This window comes from Lepidochelys kempii, chromosome 7 (assembly GCF_965140285.1).
Source record: "Lepidochelys kempii isolate rLepKem1 chromosome 7, rLepKem1.hap1, whole genome shotgun sequence".
NCBI lineage: Eukaryota > Metazoa > Chordata > Testudines > Cheloniidae > Lepidochelys > Lepidochelys kempii.
The window spans coordinates 36,883,245-36,899,629 of record NC_136386.1 but is presented as its reverse complement, the minus strand read 5'-3'; the positions used below and the strand labels follow the sequence as shown (position 1 = coordinate 36,899,629).

The 16,385-nt window shown below is 42.6% G+C and overlaps 1 protein-coding gene across 17 annotated transcripts in view; it reads right to left on the bottom strand.

Annotated features, from left to right (window-relative positions):
* IQSEC1 (IQ motif and Sec7 domain ArfGEF 1) overlaps nucleotides 1-16,385 on the bottom strand; it is a 723,214-nt gene that overhangs the window by 45,407 nt on the left and 661,422 nt on the right. For all 17 annotated transcript variants that reach the window (XM_073352194.2, XM_073352208.2, XM_073352210.2 and 14 more), the window contains one exon: nucleotides 1,532-1,693. In XM_073352194.2, the coding sequence (XP_073208295.1) occupies nucleotides 1,532-1,693 (162 nt within the window). The remainder of the gene's footprint in view (nucleotides 1-1,531; nucleotides 1,694-16,385) is intronic.

The window sequence follows — 16,385 nt, the reverse complement described above, 5'->3', positions numbered from 1 at the left end:
GCAGCTGGAAGAGTTCATGTGGAGCATTCTGCCACACAAGAGGTCCCCATTGATCCACCCCAGTGTTTAGGTAAGCAATGATACCACAAAGAAGCAGCACTGCCAAAAACTCATGCTTTCCAAAATCATGACTCAGATCTCTAAAATTATGAAAATGGCTTAAAAATCATGAGACTTAAAAAATAATACTTTGGGCATTCTTTTACTTTGCTTTCTGGTTTTTGTGGCTTTAGGAGGTCACGTGTTCAGGATTTTCTCCATATTGATTAGGGCTAGAAATGTACTTAAAAAAATAAATGCCCAGGTTCTCATGTAATCACATGGCTCCTAGAGCTTGGCTTTAAGAGAAACACCAACTACCATGAGACTTGGGATAACATCACAAGAGGTTAGTGAGTTAGTAATGCTGAGTAGGGCTCCTCGGGCCTGATTCACCTCCAGTAAAGTCAAGGGAAGATTTTCCATGGGGGCTGAATTAAGCCTCTGTTGACCAGGCTCAGAAAGTGATTTTCCAATCGTTTTTAAACTTAAAATCCCCCACAGGCCCTAAAGCCAGGAAAGGCATACAGTCCTCAATAAGGACTATTTCTATGCAAATCTCAGCAATTTTTTTCTGTGGTCTTGGCCAAAACTGTGCGCTTAGAATTTTTGTTTTGTCTTTTTACACTGGGAAAAGGGTATTCCCCTCCCAATGTACCCGATGCAGTTACATAGCCTGTTAAACATCTAACTGGCTGTTTGTGCAGTAAGTGGTAATTCTTCATGCAAGTCACATGCACGCAAGTCAATAAATCTGGGGCAAGATGCAACGAGCTTTGCTAGTGAGCACGTCATCCATACTGGTCTTGAAAAGAGTCGCTGCTAAATGAAATATCAAATCACTTAAAATAAACAAAAGCAACCTCCATCCTTAACAGACAGTATCTGAATAACCTTAACCAAACTGTTGGTGAGTGTAATTTGCTGCTCCCCTTTTGTAATAGGTTTTTATCTAATCCTTTGCAAGAAACTGGTTCTCAGACACCCTTATTAGACAAACGCCATCATAAGAAGTGTCTGTGTATCTATAAAATAGTAATGGTTATTTTCATGTTCCTTTACTGATGAAGTGTCATGTAGCGCATAATGGGTTTCGTTTTGTTTTTTTAATTTCACACAGTAAGTTATTTCAGAGCTTGAAGAAGGAAAACGGTCTCAAAATTAACAGACAGTCCTCCCCAGTGAAATTGCAACATAAATTTACAGTAAACGTGAATTCTATAGTGTATATAAATCCTTATAAGCATCCTACTTGATCAGTTTTGTTGAGAAATGTTAGCATTGCTGGTAAGTAAGGAAGAGTATTTATTTTTGCCTGTTCTTTGTTAATCCTTACAGTCTGGCAGTTTTTTCTTTCCATTCCATGCACAAAATATCCATGAACTTTCATTCCATGCACAAAATATTCCATGAGCATTAGCCCATTTAAGTGTCCCACAGGGCACATGTGAATACCTAAGTGCTCCATCCCATCCCCTTACACACTACTCACTCCAATACATCTCGGTTGAACTGCTTCTGTCGATTGCCCAAAAACTCTCCAATCATCTGTCTGCTGAGACCTTTCCTTTGCAGGAGAAAATGGGCAACACCAACTGGAGTGTCCGGCACAAAACCTCTCTCAATTAGGTACTGGACTCCTTTTTCAGGTTTTCTAGGGAGAAATATAAACATAAAGCCACTTATTTCATTTCCTTCATTCCCATGTGCATTTGAATTTTTCCCAAAACCTCATCTATTCATAAGTCACATTAGACTGGCTGAGTTAGAAGGTGGGCGGCTGTAGCTTTAAAATAATAGTAGTCATATTGTAAAACCATAGAGTTGTTTTATTTTTAATTATGTATTGGCTTTGAAATGGATCTTCAAGGTGAAGAGGCACTGAAAATCTCTCCAACTGCATTTCTGCAGTACTCATCCGAACTAGGTTGACCCTTCTCCCTGATCTTTCCAGGAGCTAGTCTATCCAATCACAGCACGTAAGAAGCTTCAGACATACCATGGAAGTTATTACATCATAAGCCAAAGTCTAGAATGACCATCAACATCAGATACAAAACTGAAGACATACCTTGTGCTATCAATGAGAGAGCACCATGTCCTATGAAAACATAATTAAAAAAAAAATCTAACATCTAAATCCTAGAGTATGCAGAAAAGTAAGAGGCATCTAAGATGATGCAACTCACAAGCTGAAGGAAAAGAAGAGAAGAGCAACAGAAAATGCAATTACTACAAAGGTAAATCAAAGAAGGGGTAACCCCCTCCTTTAATTTACAACTTCTTCCAGCTTCTCGAAATATACATATACATATGACTATTAGATTCTGATTCCTTCACAATCATTTAATTCTGTGTAATTTACACTCCTTTCTACACTTCCAAATTTAGCTCTGCGTGATTTCAGATCCCACAAAAATGAAAAGTACGCAGCTATTTTTCTGACAAACATATTAAATGGTGAGGATTTCCTGCTATAAATCTGTGGCTTAAGCAGTCATATATTTTTTGCTCGCATTTTAAATGACAGAGTCCTGCTCACAGCATAAACAGTATGTTATGTTTCCAGCGCTGCTACCCAGCAGACGTCCACAATTTGTAATGCAATACTTTCACAGCTCCAATAGTTTCATTGCCTTCTCTATTTTCTAAAGATTAGGACACAATGGACACCTGTAAAAATGAATGGTTTGCAACTTTCCGGATGAGCAGAAGGATATTGCATTTCTTAATGCTAGTGAAATCAATTTCAAAGAACAAGGTGACCCTGCTATTTTTATACAAGGATGATCATACAACCCTTTCCTCAGGCTTTTTTGTTTTGTTTTTAACACTGAAAACAACATTACCAAATAACCCTTCAGTCCCCATTCTCTGCGACATTACACTATTATACATTTGATGCCCAACTAAGTGTTAGGCAGATCAGAAAAATATATGTATTTCATCCAAACTGAGCAGTCTCAAAAACTTTCATCTCAGAATCTCTTAAATCAAGTTTGGTGGCTCTTTTCATTTGAAGTTAAAGTAGTAATGTATGCAGTTACCCCATGAGGACAAATTCGTAAAATAATCCTCCCCTAGTCCAAAACAGATTTCATCAGAAGAAAAATATTTAAGAGCTGTATTCTTATATTCTTGAGTCACACTTCAGAATTCTGGATCTCCCTGAACGTCTAATTTAAACAGCACCAAAAAAAAAAAAAAGTCTATGACAGGAAATTTTCCCTACTAGTGAACTTTCCATTCCAGCAGTTACTAAGCAAGGAAAACAAAAGGACTAATCAAAACAGTAAGGCTTCTCCCATCCACCGGAGACTGTATCTTCTGCAGATTGAGAAGATATTTGATAATTTTTCCTAGGCTAAATCATAACTTTACCTGCTTTCCTCTTTCCCCGCATCAAAGAAAAACCCCAAACCAAAAATTAATGTTAATAGGATCATGAAAAGAGTAGCATGGATGTCTATCCACATTCCTGGAACTTCTGGAACCGCAATTTACACTGGGGAAAATTTACACATAGGGATTTTCCTTTCTGCTTATACAATATTCATAACACAGACTCGTGGTTATAAGTAAAATTAACCATGATTAAAAAAAAAAATAAAAAACCAACAAACCTTAAAGGAACAATTATGAGAAAGAAAAGAAGAGACGGTTATAAAGATTAGAGACCTACAGCATAAAGGCTCTAATTCAAGCTGTAAAGGTGTCGAGTCTAGGGGGCTGCCTTAGAGATTTTGGGCCAGATCCTATGGAACTACAGCACTTTGCACTAGCTTAGGGTCTCGCTCTTCACAGAAGCTTTTCTTTTGGTCTAGGAACATGAAATCACTTTAACAGACACTGGATAAAAGCCTCCAAAACTGACCCACAAATCCATTTAGCTATTTGAGGCCAGAAGCATTCTTATTGCCTTAGTGAAATATCAGCAGAGAGTCAAGCAATCAAATCTTTTGAAAAAGAAAAATTCCATTTGGTTATAAAAAGTATGAAACGAAAACACTGCTTGTGAAAATCTTTGGACTGGGAGCCCAGAACGAGGGCTGCCATTTACCCACATGACAATACAGCATTGGTGGTAATAGTGTTAGCTTCATCAAAATGATGCACCAATGTGATTCAACTCAAACCTGGAGAAGCCACCTCTAAAGATAGAGGCCAAACTACCTTCTTAGCTATTTCCCACTAATTCCTGGCCTTATCTGCTGAGACTGTTAATTAGTGCTAAATACTCTGGCATTTTGTTATGCTAATACCTGTCAGCTACTTATTTCACACAGACGATGCTTTGGTCCACCAAAGAACCATGTGGTCCATGTACAATTTTAAAACTGGTCATAGCGAGAAGGTCCCATGATGTTTTTTCTATCTAAGTTTAGGGCAAAGAGATGGATATGAAATTTCTAGGTTGACAATGGACGTTGATTTTAAGGAGGATTCTGGGAATAGTTCAAACATCTACTTTATCATAATCAACAACAAACAGATGTCTGCAAACGAAACAAAAACAGTTCATTTACTCTTCTAGCAGAGGCAAATATGACTAATAGAGCAACTTTATAAAAGATTAAAACAGAAAAAGGTTAGTAGCTATAAGCTCAAATGGATGACGGACGGCAGCCTAATTACAATCAAATTAATGGTCTAAGGAAGAAAGAGATTCTCCTAACTTCGGTATTATCCCAACTTTTGGTATCTTAACTTTGACATGTAACTAACACATTTTCCAACCAGCGGCCACAATATTAATGAAAGTCCTTTAATTTATCTTCTGCTAACAGATACTTAACATAGTGAGTATTTCATGCTGGAGCATATACACACACCCATCCATACATTCACTCCAAGTGCAGCAATGGGCTTTAGATGATTGCTTCCTTGATTCTATTGAGGAAAAGGGTGTTCCAGATTTGATTCTGACAAATAGGAAGGAACTTGTTGAGAATGTGATGGTGGAAGGCAGCTTGGGTGCAAGTGATCATGAAATTACAGAGTTTGTGATTCTAAGGCATGGTAGAAGTGAAAACAGCAGAATAAAGACAGTGGACTTTAAGAAGGCAGATTTTAGCAAACTCAGAGAGCTGGTAGGTAAGATCCCATGGCAAGCAAGTCTAAAGGAAAAAAGGGTTCAGGATTGATGACAGTTTTTACAAAGACATTATTAAAGGGCAAACTACCTCAGTGTGCAGGAAAAACAGGAATTATGGCAAGAGACCACTCTGGTATAACCAGGAGATCTTCAATTACCTGAAATTCAAAAAAGTTATACAAAAAAGTAAAAACTAGATGAATAGGAACAAAAACAGAAAGACCAAGACACAAAACAAGACTAAACTAGCTAAAGACATAAAGGGTAACAAGAAAATATTGTACAAATACATTAGAAGCAAGAGGAAGACCAAGGACAGGTAGGCCCATTACTCTGTGAGGAGGGAAAAAGACAATAACAGAAAATGCAGCAGTGGCTGAAGTGTTAAATGCCTTTTTTGTTTCAGTTTTCAGCAAAAAGGTTAGCAGTGATTGGATGACTAACATATGGAACATAAGTATGAATGGGGTAGGAAGGTTAAGAGGCTAAAATATGGGAAGAACAAATTAAGAATTACAAATTAGATGTCTTCAAGTAGGCAGGGCCTAATGAAATACATCCCAAAATGAAGGAATTGGCTGAAGAGATCTCTGTGCCATTGGTGATTATCTTTAAGAACTCGTGAAAGACTGGAGAGATCCCAGAGAACTGGAAAAAAGAAAATCTAGTACCTTTCTATAAAAAAGGGGGAAAAGGACAACCGAGGGAATTATAGACCAGTCAGCTTAACATTAGTACCCAGAAAGATAAAGGTTCAAATAATCAATCAGTTTGTAAGGACCTGGAATATAAGAAGGTAGTGTGTAACAGTCAACATGGATTTGACAAGAACAAATCACAAGCTAACCTACCTCCTTCTTTGACAAGGTAACAAGATTATGTTTGGGTACTGGGGAAAGTAATAGATGTAATGTGTCAACTTTAGTAAGGTTTTTGATAATGCCTCACATGACGTTTTCATAAACAAAAGTAGGGAAACATAGCCTCGCCCAACCTACTATAAAGTTGGACAGCCGTACTCAGAGTAGTTATCAGTGGTCTGCAGTCAAGCTAGAAGAGTATATTGAGGGGGGTCTCACAAGTATCTGTCCTGGATCCGGTTCTACTCAGTATCTTCATAAATGATTTGGATAATGGCAAAGGGAGTACACTTAGATTCATAGATACTAAGGTCAGAAGGGACCATTATGATCATCTAGTCTGACCTCCTGCACAACGCAGGCCACAGAATTTCACCCACCCACTCCTGCGAAAAACCTCTCACCTATGTCAGAGCTATTGAAGTCCTCAAATCGTGGTTTAAAGACTTCAAGGAGCAGAGAATCCTCCAGCAAGGCTGCAGAGGATACCAAGCTAGGAGGGCTTGCAAGCACTTTGGAGGACAGGATTAGAATCTATAATGATCTTGAAAACTGGAGAAATAGCCTGAAATAAATAGGATGAAATTCAATAAGGACAAATGCAAAATACTACACTTAGGAAAGAATTACATAAACACAAAATGGGAAAATGACTGTCTAGGAAGAAGAACTGCAGAAAAAGATCTGGGGGTCGTAGCTGACCACAAACTAAATACGAGTCAACAATGTCATGCTGATGCAAAAAAAGCGATCACCACTTTGGGATGTATTAGCAAGTCTTGTAAGCAAGACAAGAGATGTAATTTTTCCACTCTACTCCGCACTGATGATGCCTCAATTGGAGTACTATATCTGGTGCTGGGCAGCACACTTTTGAGAAAGATGTGGACAAACTGGATGAACTCCAGAGGAGAGCAACAAAAATGATTACAGGTCCTATGTAACATGACCAGTGAGAAGGGATTGAAACAATTGGGACTGTTTAGTCTGGAGAAGAGAAGACTGAGGGGGGACACGATACAGTCTTCAAGAACATAAAAGGTTGTTATAAAGGGTGATAAATAGGGCTGTGAAGCGATTAAAAAAAATTAATTGCAATTAATCTCACTGTTAAACAATGCTAGAATACCATTTATTTAAATATTTTGGGATGTTTTCTACATTTTCAAATATATTAATTTCAATTACAATTACAACACAAATACAAAGTGTACAGTGCTCACTTTATATTTATTTTTTATTACAAATATTTGCACTGTAAAAAACAAAAGAAATAGAATATTTCAATTCACCTAATACAAGTATTGTAGTGCAATCTCTTTATCATGAAAGTTGAACTTACAAATGTAGAATTATGTACAAAAAAAACCTGCATTCAAAAAACAAAATATAAAACTTTAAACCTACAAGTCCGCTCCGTCCTACTTCAGCCAATCGCTCAGACAAACAAGTCTGATTACAATTTGCAGGAGATAAGGCTGCCCACATCTTGTTTGCGTCACCTGAAAGTGAGAACATGCATTTGCATGGCACCGTTGTAGCTGACATCGCAAAACATTTACATGCCAGATGTGCTAAAGATTCATCTGTCCCTTCATGATTCAACCACCATTCCAGAAGACATATGTCCATGCTGATGACAGTTCTGCTCGATAACAATAGAAAAAAGAGCGGATTGATGCATGCTCATTTTCATCATCTGAGTCAGATGCCACCAGCAGAAGGTTGATTTTCTTTTTTTGGTGGTTGGGGTTCTGCAGTTTCTGCGTCTGAGTGTTGCTCTTTTAAGACATCTGAAAGCATACTCCACACCTCGTCCCTCTCAGATTTTGGAAGGCACTTCAGATTCTTAAACCTTGGGTCAAGTGTTAGATCTATCCTTAGAAGTCTCACATTGGTACTGTCAGGGTTCCCTCCCCCCTCTGAACTTTAGGGTAGAGATGTGGGGACCTGCATGAAAGACCCCCTAAGCTTATTTTTACCAGTTTAGGTAAAACTCCAAGGCTCAAGAACAGGGATAGGTGTGAAAGCTTGCCTAGCCTGGCTGCGGGTGACCATTCGCACCCTCTTGGCTAGCTTCACATGGTTGGCCAAGTCTTCCCCCAGCAGCATGAGAATGGGATAATGATCATAGACTGCAAAAGTCCACATCCCTGACCATCCCTTATACTGGACAGGCAACTTGGCTGTAGGCCAATCAAAAGAGCTGGACTTGAAGGGTTGACTCATCACTTAGGCCTCTGGGTTGGTTAAGTTGGGGTCCACTAAGGATTGGTGGATAGCTGACACCTGCGCTCCAGTGTCCCTCCACACTGTAACCTTCTTCCCGCCCACACACTCAGTTTCCCTTCGCTCTGACGGTATCTAGGAGGCATCTGGGCCTGAGGACCTTTGGTGTGACCCCGGTACAATGAACTGTAATCTGTTGGGGTTCTTTGAGCAGTTGGCCTTCACATGCCCCAGCTCATTACATTTAAAACATCGCCCAGCGGGGCGAGATGGGTTGCTGGAGAATGGTGTGGTGGGACGATAAGGGGTCTGCGGTTTTACTTGGGGTGTAGGTGGGGCCTTGGGCTGCCCCCGGTGGTGTGGTCTCGGGGTGTCCCTTCTGGTATTCACCCAAACTGCGACCAGGGTTGTTCCTCTCTGCTACCTCCACCCCTTTGGTTCCAATTTTCCGCGCCTCTTTGGCGGTCTGGGACTGCTCGAATTGATCAGCATAATAGCTACACAAGGCAGTTCATAGAAATCAGGGTTGGAAGGGACCTCAGGAGGTCATCTAGTCCAACCCTCTGCTCAAAGCAGGACCAATCCCCAATTTTTGCCCCAGATCCCTAAATGGCCCCCTCAAGGATTGAACTCACAACCCTGGGTTTAGCAGGCCAATGCTCAAACCACTGAGCTATCCCTCCCCCCTAAGAAGCAAGCCCTTCTGCTGAGTCCATTTTCTTATCCCATAACCACTGTTTTACATCATCATTGGTTATAGTCAGGAATGGCTCCTGTATCATCAAATTCCACATTTCTTCAAAAGCTAGTTACATCCCACTCTTTGAGCCATTTATCAAACAGATTAGTCTTCTGGTTTACATAAGCCACATTACTTAGTCCAGCCCCTCTCTTAAGGGCTTTAAATTTTACTTTATAAGTTTCAGGAGTAATCTGAAATGGTTTTATAACCAAATCCTTAAATTTACCATAGTTAGAAGCACCACCTATAGGCATCTTATTGACTACGTCCAGAGCTCTGCCAGTCAATTTTGCTACCACGGTGGTCATCTTGTGATGATCAGGAATTGCATGGAGGGTGCAGTCTTTTAAAGGTGATGAAATATTCGACAATATCACTGGTTTCATCATACTGGGTCATAGTCGCTCCCATTTGTGGATTTTTGGGGAAGTGGAGCCAGCAGCTGGAGGGGTTTGTCTCCTCAACTCCATAACAGACAGTTCATGCTTCTGGGCCTCCATCTGGAGGGCAGCCTCCTATTTGGCTCTTTTTGCCTCCACAGCTCTCTTGTGGGCAGCTTTTTTGGCTGTCTCTTATGTTTGTTTTCTTTCTTTGTTGCTTTCAGTTTAGCCAACTCTAGTTTAGTAGCTGCACCACTGGTAATCACTTTTCTGGTTGGATGGTTGTTTTTTTCGGGTTTTTTTTTTTTTTTTTTGGTACTTAACCTAGCCTAACCGGAGAGCTAGAAAGAAAAAACAACAACTCAGCTGGTGAATTTCCTGGCTGTAGCTAAACCTTTGTTAAAAAAACTAACACCTCTGCCTCCAGGCAAAGAGAGAGAAAAGGAAAAGAAAACTCCTGCTTTCCCCAAGCAGCTAAAAGAAGGGAAAAAAAATTCTTAACGTTTGTGCTTTTGATTCAAAATGATTTCTGGTTCAAAATGATCCCACCTCTACAACCATGTCAGGGTTCCCTCCCCACTCTGAACTTTACAGTACAGATGTTGGGACCTGCATGAAAGACCCTCTAAGCTTATTTTTACCAGCTTAGGGTAAAAACTCCCCAAGGCACAAATTTTCCCTTGTACTTTGGATTAGGTAAACATTGACACTACCAAGTGATTCAAACAAACATTTAGGGAGGGCCACTTGGAACCCTATCTCCCCCCTAACATCCCCCCAAACCCCCTTTCCTGGGGAGGCTTAAGGATAAACAAGATGAGCACAGACCAACCTTGGGTTTTTAGGGACACTAAAAACCCCAATCAGATTCTTAAAGAAAAGATGAAGTTACTCATCTTGTGCAGTAATGATGGTTCTTCGAGATGTGTCCCCCTATGGGTGCTCCACTTTAGGTGTCTGTGTGCCCCTGCACTTCTAATCAGAGATTTTTGGTAGCAGTGTCCCGTTGAGCCCGTGCATGTGCTCTCCCTCCCTCGTGGTCTGCCTCGAGGCTATTTAGCACTGCACGAGCGAACCCCCCTCACTTCCTTCTCTACCACAGAGCTCTATAGAGAACTCCGAAGTGGAGGGGAGGAGGGCAGGTTGTGGAGCACCCATAGGGACACACATCTCGAAGAACCATTGTTACTGCACAAGGTGAGTAACTTCCTCTTCTTCTTCGAGTAGTGTCCCTATGGGTGCTCCACTTTAGGGGACTCCAGAGCAGTAGCCACCACTGGAGGCTGGGACTTCGGAGCGGAGTCTTTTACTACAGAGAGTACGGTCGAGTCGAAGATGATGTCAGTAGCCAAATCTTCAGTGATCACAATGTTCTGCGAAAGTATGGACAGAGGCCCCAATCATTGCTCTATAGATTGGGGAGATAGCGGTATCCCTATGGAAAGTGATTGAGGTAGGAACTGATTTTATGGAGTGCGTATGGACGGGAGCAAATTGCGCCCTTGCTAAGTGGTTAATGCAACTAGAGACCCATTTGGATAGTCTTTGAGGAGATATCACAGAGCTTTTGGATCTTTCTGTGGATGAAAGGAAGAGTTTAGGGGATTTTCTGAAGTCCTTAGTCCTGTCCAAGTAGAATGCTCATGTCCTTCTAATATCTAGCATATGCACAATTGTTTCCCAGTTGTCACAATGTGGTTTTGGGAAAAAACAGGGAGATGGATCTTTTGATTCATATGGAAAGTGCAGAAAAAGTAGGGAGAAACTTGGGATATGGCCTTAGAGTTATTTTTTTATTTTATTTTATTTTTTTAAAGACAAAGGCCATGAATGATGGGTGTGCCATCAGGGCCGCTATTTCTCCTACGTGCCTCGCTGAGGTGATGGCAATTAGAAATGCTGTCGTCATGGACAGGTGTAAAAGAGAACAAGTTGCCCTGGACTCAGATTGAGGTCTAGTCCAAGCCCTGAGAACTAGGTTAAAGTCCCAGGCTGGAGCGGGTGGTGTCACATGGGGGAAGAGAGTCCCAATGCCCTTAAAGAATCTACACATTAGTGGTTGAGCAAACTCCAAGTGGGAAGCAGTTTTTGCCATGAGATGAACCTTAAGGGAGCTGAGTGAGAGTTTAAAATGTAGTGCAAAATCAGAGGGAGGAAAGATGAGGTTGGGTCTGTCCATTTGGAATGGTACAAACTTGGGAGTCATTTCCATTTTGCAGATAGGTATGTGGAGTGGTCAACTTGCGGTTGTGTTGCAACATGTGTTTCAGCTTGTCAGACCATTCTTCTTCTAAGCCTTGGAACAAAGAAAGATCCAAGCCTGGAGGTGAAGGACCCATGGGTTGGGGTGAAGGGTCAGCCCATTGTTTTGAGAGAGTGGGTGAGGAATGGGCTGACTTCCGAGGAACAGGAGGGCATGTTGCCATCTGCGTCAGGTAAGGAAGCGAGACTTGTCATAGTCAAGAGGGGCAATCACAATAACTCTCGCTTTGTTTCGTTGAATTTTCAACAAAATCTTGGATAGTGTAGGAAACTGGGAAAAGACATACAAGTGGGCCCTGTCCGCTGGGAAGATGAGGGCAACTGCCAGTGAATGTTTCCCCAAAGGGTGGCTATATCTTGAAGCACCTGTGAATTCAGTATACACTCATTGTCGTGAGAAAATTCCAACTGAGCCTGTTGGTTATCCCTAGTAGACAGACAGCTGAGATAAGCACATTGTGATAGGTGCATCAATTCCAAAGTTTGAATGCTGTCTTGCACAGGGAGGAAGATCTGGCAGCTCATTGGTAGTTTATACAAAACATACAGGTCACATTAAGTCCATCATAACCTTTGTGTGTTGTTTTTGATAAAAGGCAGAATTTGTGCACAGGCACTCCTGACAGCCCTTAGCCCCAAAAGAGTGATATGGAAGGTCATTTCTGTGGAAGGCCATTTGTCCTGAACTGTGTTGATGAGCTCCCCAGCATATTAGGGAGACATGTCCCAGGGTAGTAAATGTGGGTAGTGAGAGGAGCGCTCTCGCTTGTACTGCATCAGGTTGGTGCTGATAAAGTCCAGTCACTGTACCGGGGTTAGTATGCCACTACAATGAAGTGAACCTTGGAGACTACCTTGTGTGGAGCAGTCTGTACCTATAATAATCCTGCCCCAAAAGTAAGCAGTAGGAAATCTCCTGTACGATGGTTGTATTGAGATATGGAAGTAGGCACCCTGTAAGTTCAGGGCTAGAAATCACTCTCTTTGCTCTAGTGCTGGTCCTAACTGCTGTGAAGTAAGGTAAGGTGACTTACCGGGGATGATTTAGTTGGGGATTGGCCCTGCTTTGAGCAGGGGGTTGGACTAGATGACCTCCTGAGGTCCCTTCCAACCCTGATATTCTAGGATTCTATGACTTCTGAGTGGCGTGACAGGTGTATAGATGGCAGCTGATGCTGTAAGGTATCACTGTTCAGGCCCCCGACCAGCTCAAAGTGCTTATAAGAGGCAGTTTGAGAGGTCATGGACTGGGGTGCAGACTGTTCTCACTTTTGAGCCCTGGGCCTCTTACACTGTGGCTCATAACAGCACAGAGATGGTGAGTATTGAGAAGATTGTGTTCTGTGGTGTGGTTGAGAGGTGTATCTTCTCTTCTGTTCCACAGTGTAGATTCCTAAGGAGTGTAGTGTGGTCCGAGAATCCTTCAGGATGTGGAGAAAAAAAAAATCTATCTTCTCCGCAAAGAGTTTGGCCCTTCAAATTGGAAGTCTGTAGCTCTTTGGGCAATCTAGAGAGGTGTAGCGAAACAAAACAAAGAAACACCAAAACCCACAACCCACCTCAGTACCACTTTCTATGGAGACTGGGCGGGCAGCTGTAACAGCTACATCCAGTGGTGTGTCTAGGACTGGTCTGGCTATTAACTGACCTTCTCTAAGAATGGTCTGAATCTGTTCTTTGTGTTTCCAGTAAACGTTTCAGAAACATCCTGGGTTTCCCAAGTTTAACAAAAGTGTTTTGGCCATGACAGTTTTGTAATTTATGACTCTAAACAGTAATGTTGTCAATGAATATGCCATCTTGCGAAGCCTGATCATATGGAGTTGACCTGGCATTATGTTGCTTGCTTCATGCATTAACCACATCCACTAGGATGGAGTTGGGTTGTGGATGTTGAAAACAAAGTCTGCCTCTTTGGGTAGAAATGTAGGGTTGTTTTTGTTTACACACTGTTACTGGTTGGTGCGATGGAGGCTGGCTCTGCCAGATGATTTTGGCAGGATCTAGAATCAGCTCATTAATTGGGAGGACAGTTCTAGATGAGAAGGTAGTGTGCAGAATTTCCACCAACTTGTGACGTGTATCTGCCATCTCCTGTAAGGGAATCTGCTGCTAGCATGCTACCCTCTTGGTAAGATCCAGAAAGTTCTTAAATCTTCACCTAGTGATGAGGGGTGGGCAGCACAGTCTCATCTGGGAGAGATGAGGAGAAGTGTGCTGAAGAGGGAGCTTCCTCTTCAGGTTTGGGTTCCCCCCCAGCTTTTTTCAGAACAGGAAAAAAGGCGGCTCTCCTGTCCTGGCTCAGGTGCTCTCCTGCCCTGGCTCAGGTGCCAGGCTGTAGCAAACCATCTGGTGGACTCTCCCTGAGAGACACCGGAGACGGTCGCGGCATGTGTGTATATACCCGAAGAGTTACAATATGGCCTTGGGAGGGAGAGGCAGGAAGGCAAGCACGGGCTGGTGGCATGATGGAATTGGGGATGACCCTTGTAGTGTGGTGGTGGGCCACCTTGAGGGGCCAGGGAATGATCTCCTCCTGGCCAGTGTCAGATTCATCAGTGGGTAAGGGTGCCGCTCACTGGGGTATTGGCAGTATACAGCCCAATTCTAAGAGCGATTCTGGGTGCCGGGATGTGCTCGATACCGGGGTCCTGGTACCAAGTAATAGGGATTGTGGTTCTTCCCCCAAATCATCAGGTCTCCAGGGTACCAGAGCTCATGCAGTACCATGGGTTCATTTGGTACCACAGAGGAGGGTCCGTGGTACATTGTCAGTACTGATAGTTGGGTAGAGCACTCCCTAAATGAGAGTTTTGCTCAATACAAAAAGTTTGTTGGTGCCACTTTTTTTTAGAGATGGTATGGTAATGGTCTGTCCCTGGGTACTGAGGCCACAGGTCTCCAGAGTACCTGTGTTACCATGGGCTCATCTGGAACCCCAGAGGAGTGTCTGTAGATGCTATCAATGGTTGGGAAGGACAGAACACTTCCAAGATGGGAGTTTTGTTGCATCTGGTTCCAAAGGGTTTCTCTATGCCGCTCTTTTAGAGATGGTACGATAACTGTCCCCTCTCCTTCGGGGAAGGTACTGTTGCCTCAGAGCACGATGGTGGAAGCCTCCTGTGGAAGCAGAGCTGACTGCAGGGCTTCTCTGTGCCCCTCTTTTTGAGATGGTCCAGTAACTGTCCCCTCTCGGTGCAGTAGTTGCCCAGAATAGAGCTCAGAGCAGCACAGAGCTTACAGAAGCCCCTTGTCTGTGCAGAGAGCAGAGCTCAGAGCAGGGCAGAGCTCACAGCAGGAAGCCCCTTCTCAGGTTTCAGCTTCCAGAGCTTCAGTGCCCAACTGCACTGGGGAACACCCCTTTGTCTGGCCAGTTGCTTGGAGGAGCCTTTCCAGGGGGAGTCTGCTGGTGGCTTCTTTCTCTCTCTTTTCTTCTCTTCACCACTAGACCCCTTTTGAAGTGAAAGCTCCGGGGATGATCCGGGGTCAACACCCACCAGAGTCCCCTGCAGACTGAAGTGTTTTCTCTATAGGGAGGAATTTTTACTTCAGCTCCCAGCTCCTGTGAGGCTGCAGTTTTAGATGTGGCAGGTAAAGCACTTCTGTGAGGGTCTCCCACGCACAGTGAGTGTCTGGCCATTACAGGAACTGACTCCTGGCAGGAGAGGCACCCTTTGGAGCAGAGAGAGCCAGGCAAGCCCCTGGGCAGGGGTTGTCATCCTCTAGCAGGGAGAAATATGTAGAAGAACATCCTCTTTCAAACTGAAAAAGAAAATAATTATGAGTCTACTAGCTGCCTGGGGAGGGAGGGAGAATGCCCCCAGACAGGGAAGGAAAGTGAAGTTCTTTTCCTTTTTCTCTTTTCTTTTCAAACCAAAGGAATAAAATAAAATAAAAAACAAACAAAAAAACACCCACAAGCCTGAGTACTTTTAGGGAGAACAAAGGTAACAAAACAAATACTACTTAACGCTAATGACACAGATAAGGAAGGGACAACTGCTCATTCTGTCAGAGGCCAAAGGCAGTAGAGTAGGAAGTGGAGTTCACCCGTGCAGTGCTAAATAGCCTTGAGGCAGACCAGGAGGGAGGGAGAGCACATGTCTGGGCTCAACGGGACACTGCTACCAAAAATCTCCAATTAGAGGTGCAGGGGCACACAGACACCTAAAGTGGAGCACCCATAGGGACATTACTTGAAGAAAAACAGAACTTTCTTTTACTTTTTAATAAACACCCCTGTGAAATTAGGATGGAAAATAATTTCACAGGGCAATCAGATTCAAAACACAGAGGGTTTCCCCTCTAGGCAAAACTGTAAGGTTACAAAAACAGGGATAAACCTCCCTGTTTGCACAGGGAAAATTTACAAGCTGAAACAAAAGATAATTTAATGCATTTCTTTGCTATTACTTATTATTTCTGTAAGATTAGATTCTTAGTTCACATATGGCTTAGGGAGATATATTTTCCTTCTTCTGATTCCTCACTGACCCAGAGCAACCAACAGCAAACCCCTGCCCCCACAGATTTTGAAAGTATCTTCTCCTCTCATTAGTCCCTTTGGTCAGGTGCCAACCAGGTTACCTGAGTTTCTTAAACCTTTACAAGTAAAGGAGGGATTTTATGCTACCCTTAGCTGTATGTTTATGACAGGTACCTTCTTTGCATTTTGTCAAATCTGCTGTGAAAGTGTTCCTAAAACGAACATGGGCTGGATCGTCATCTGAGACTGCTATAACATGAAATATATGGCAAAATGTGGGTAAAACAGAACG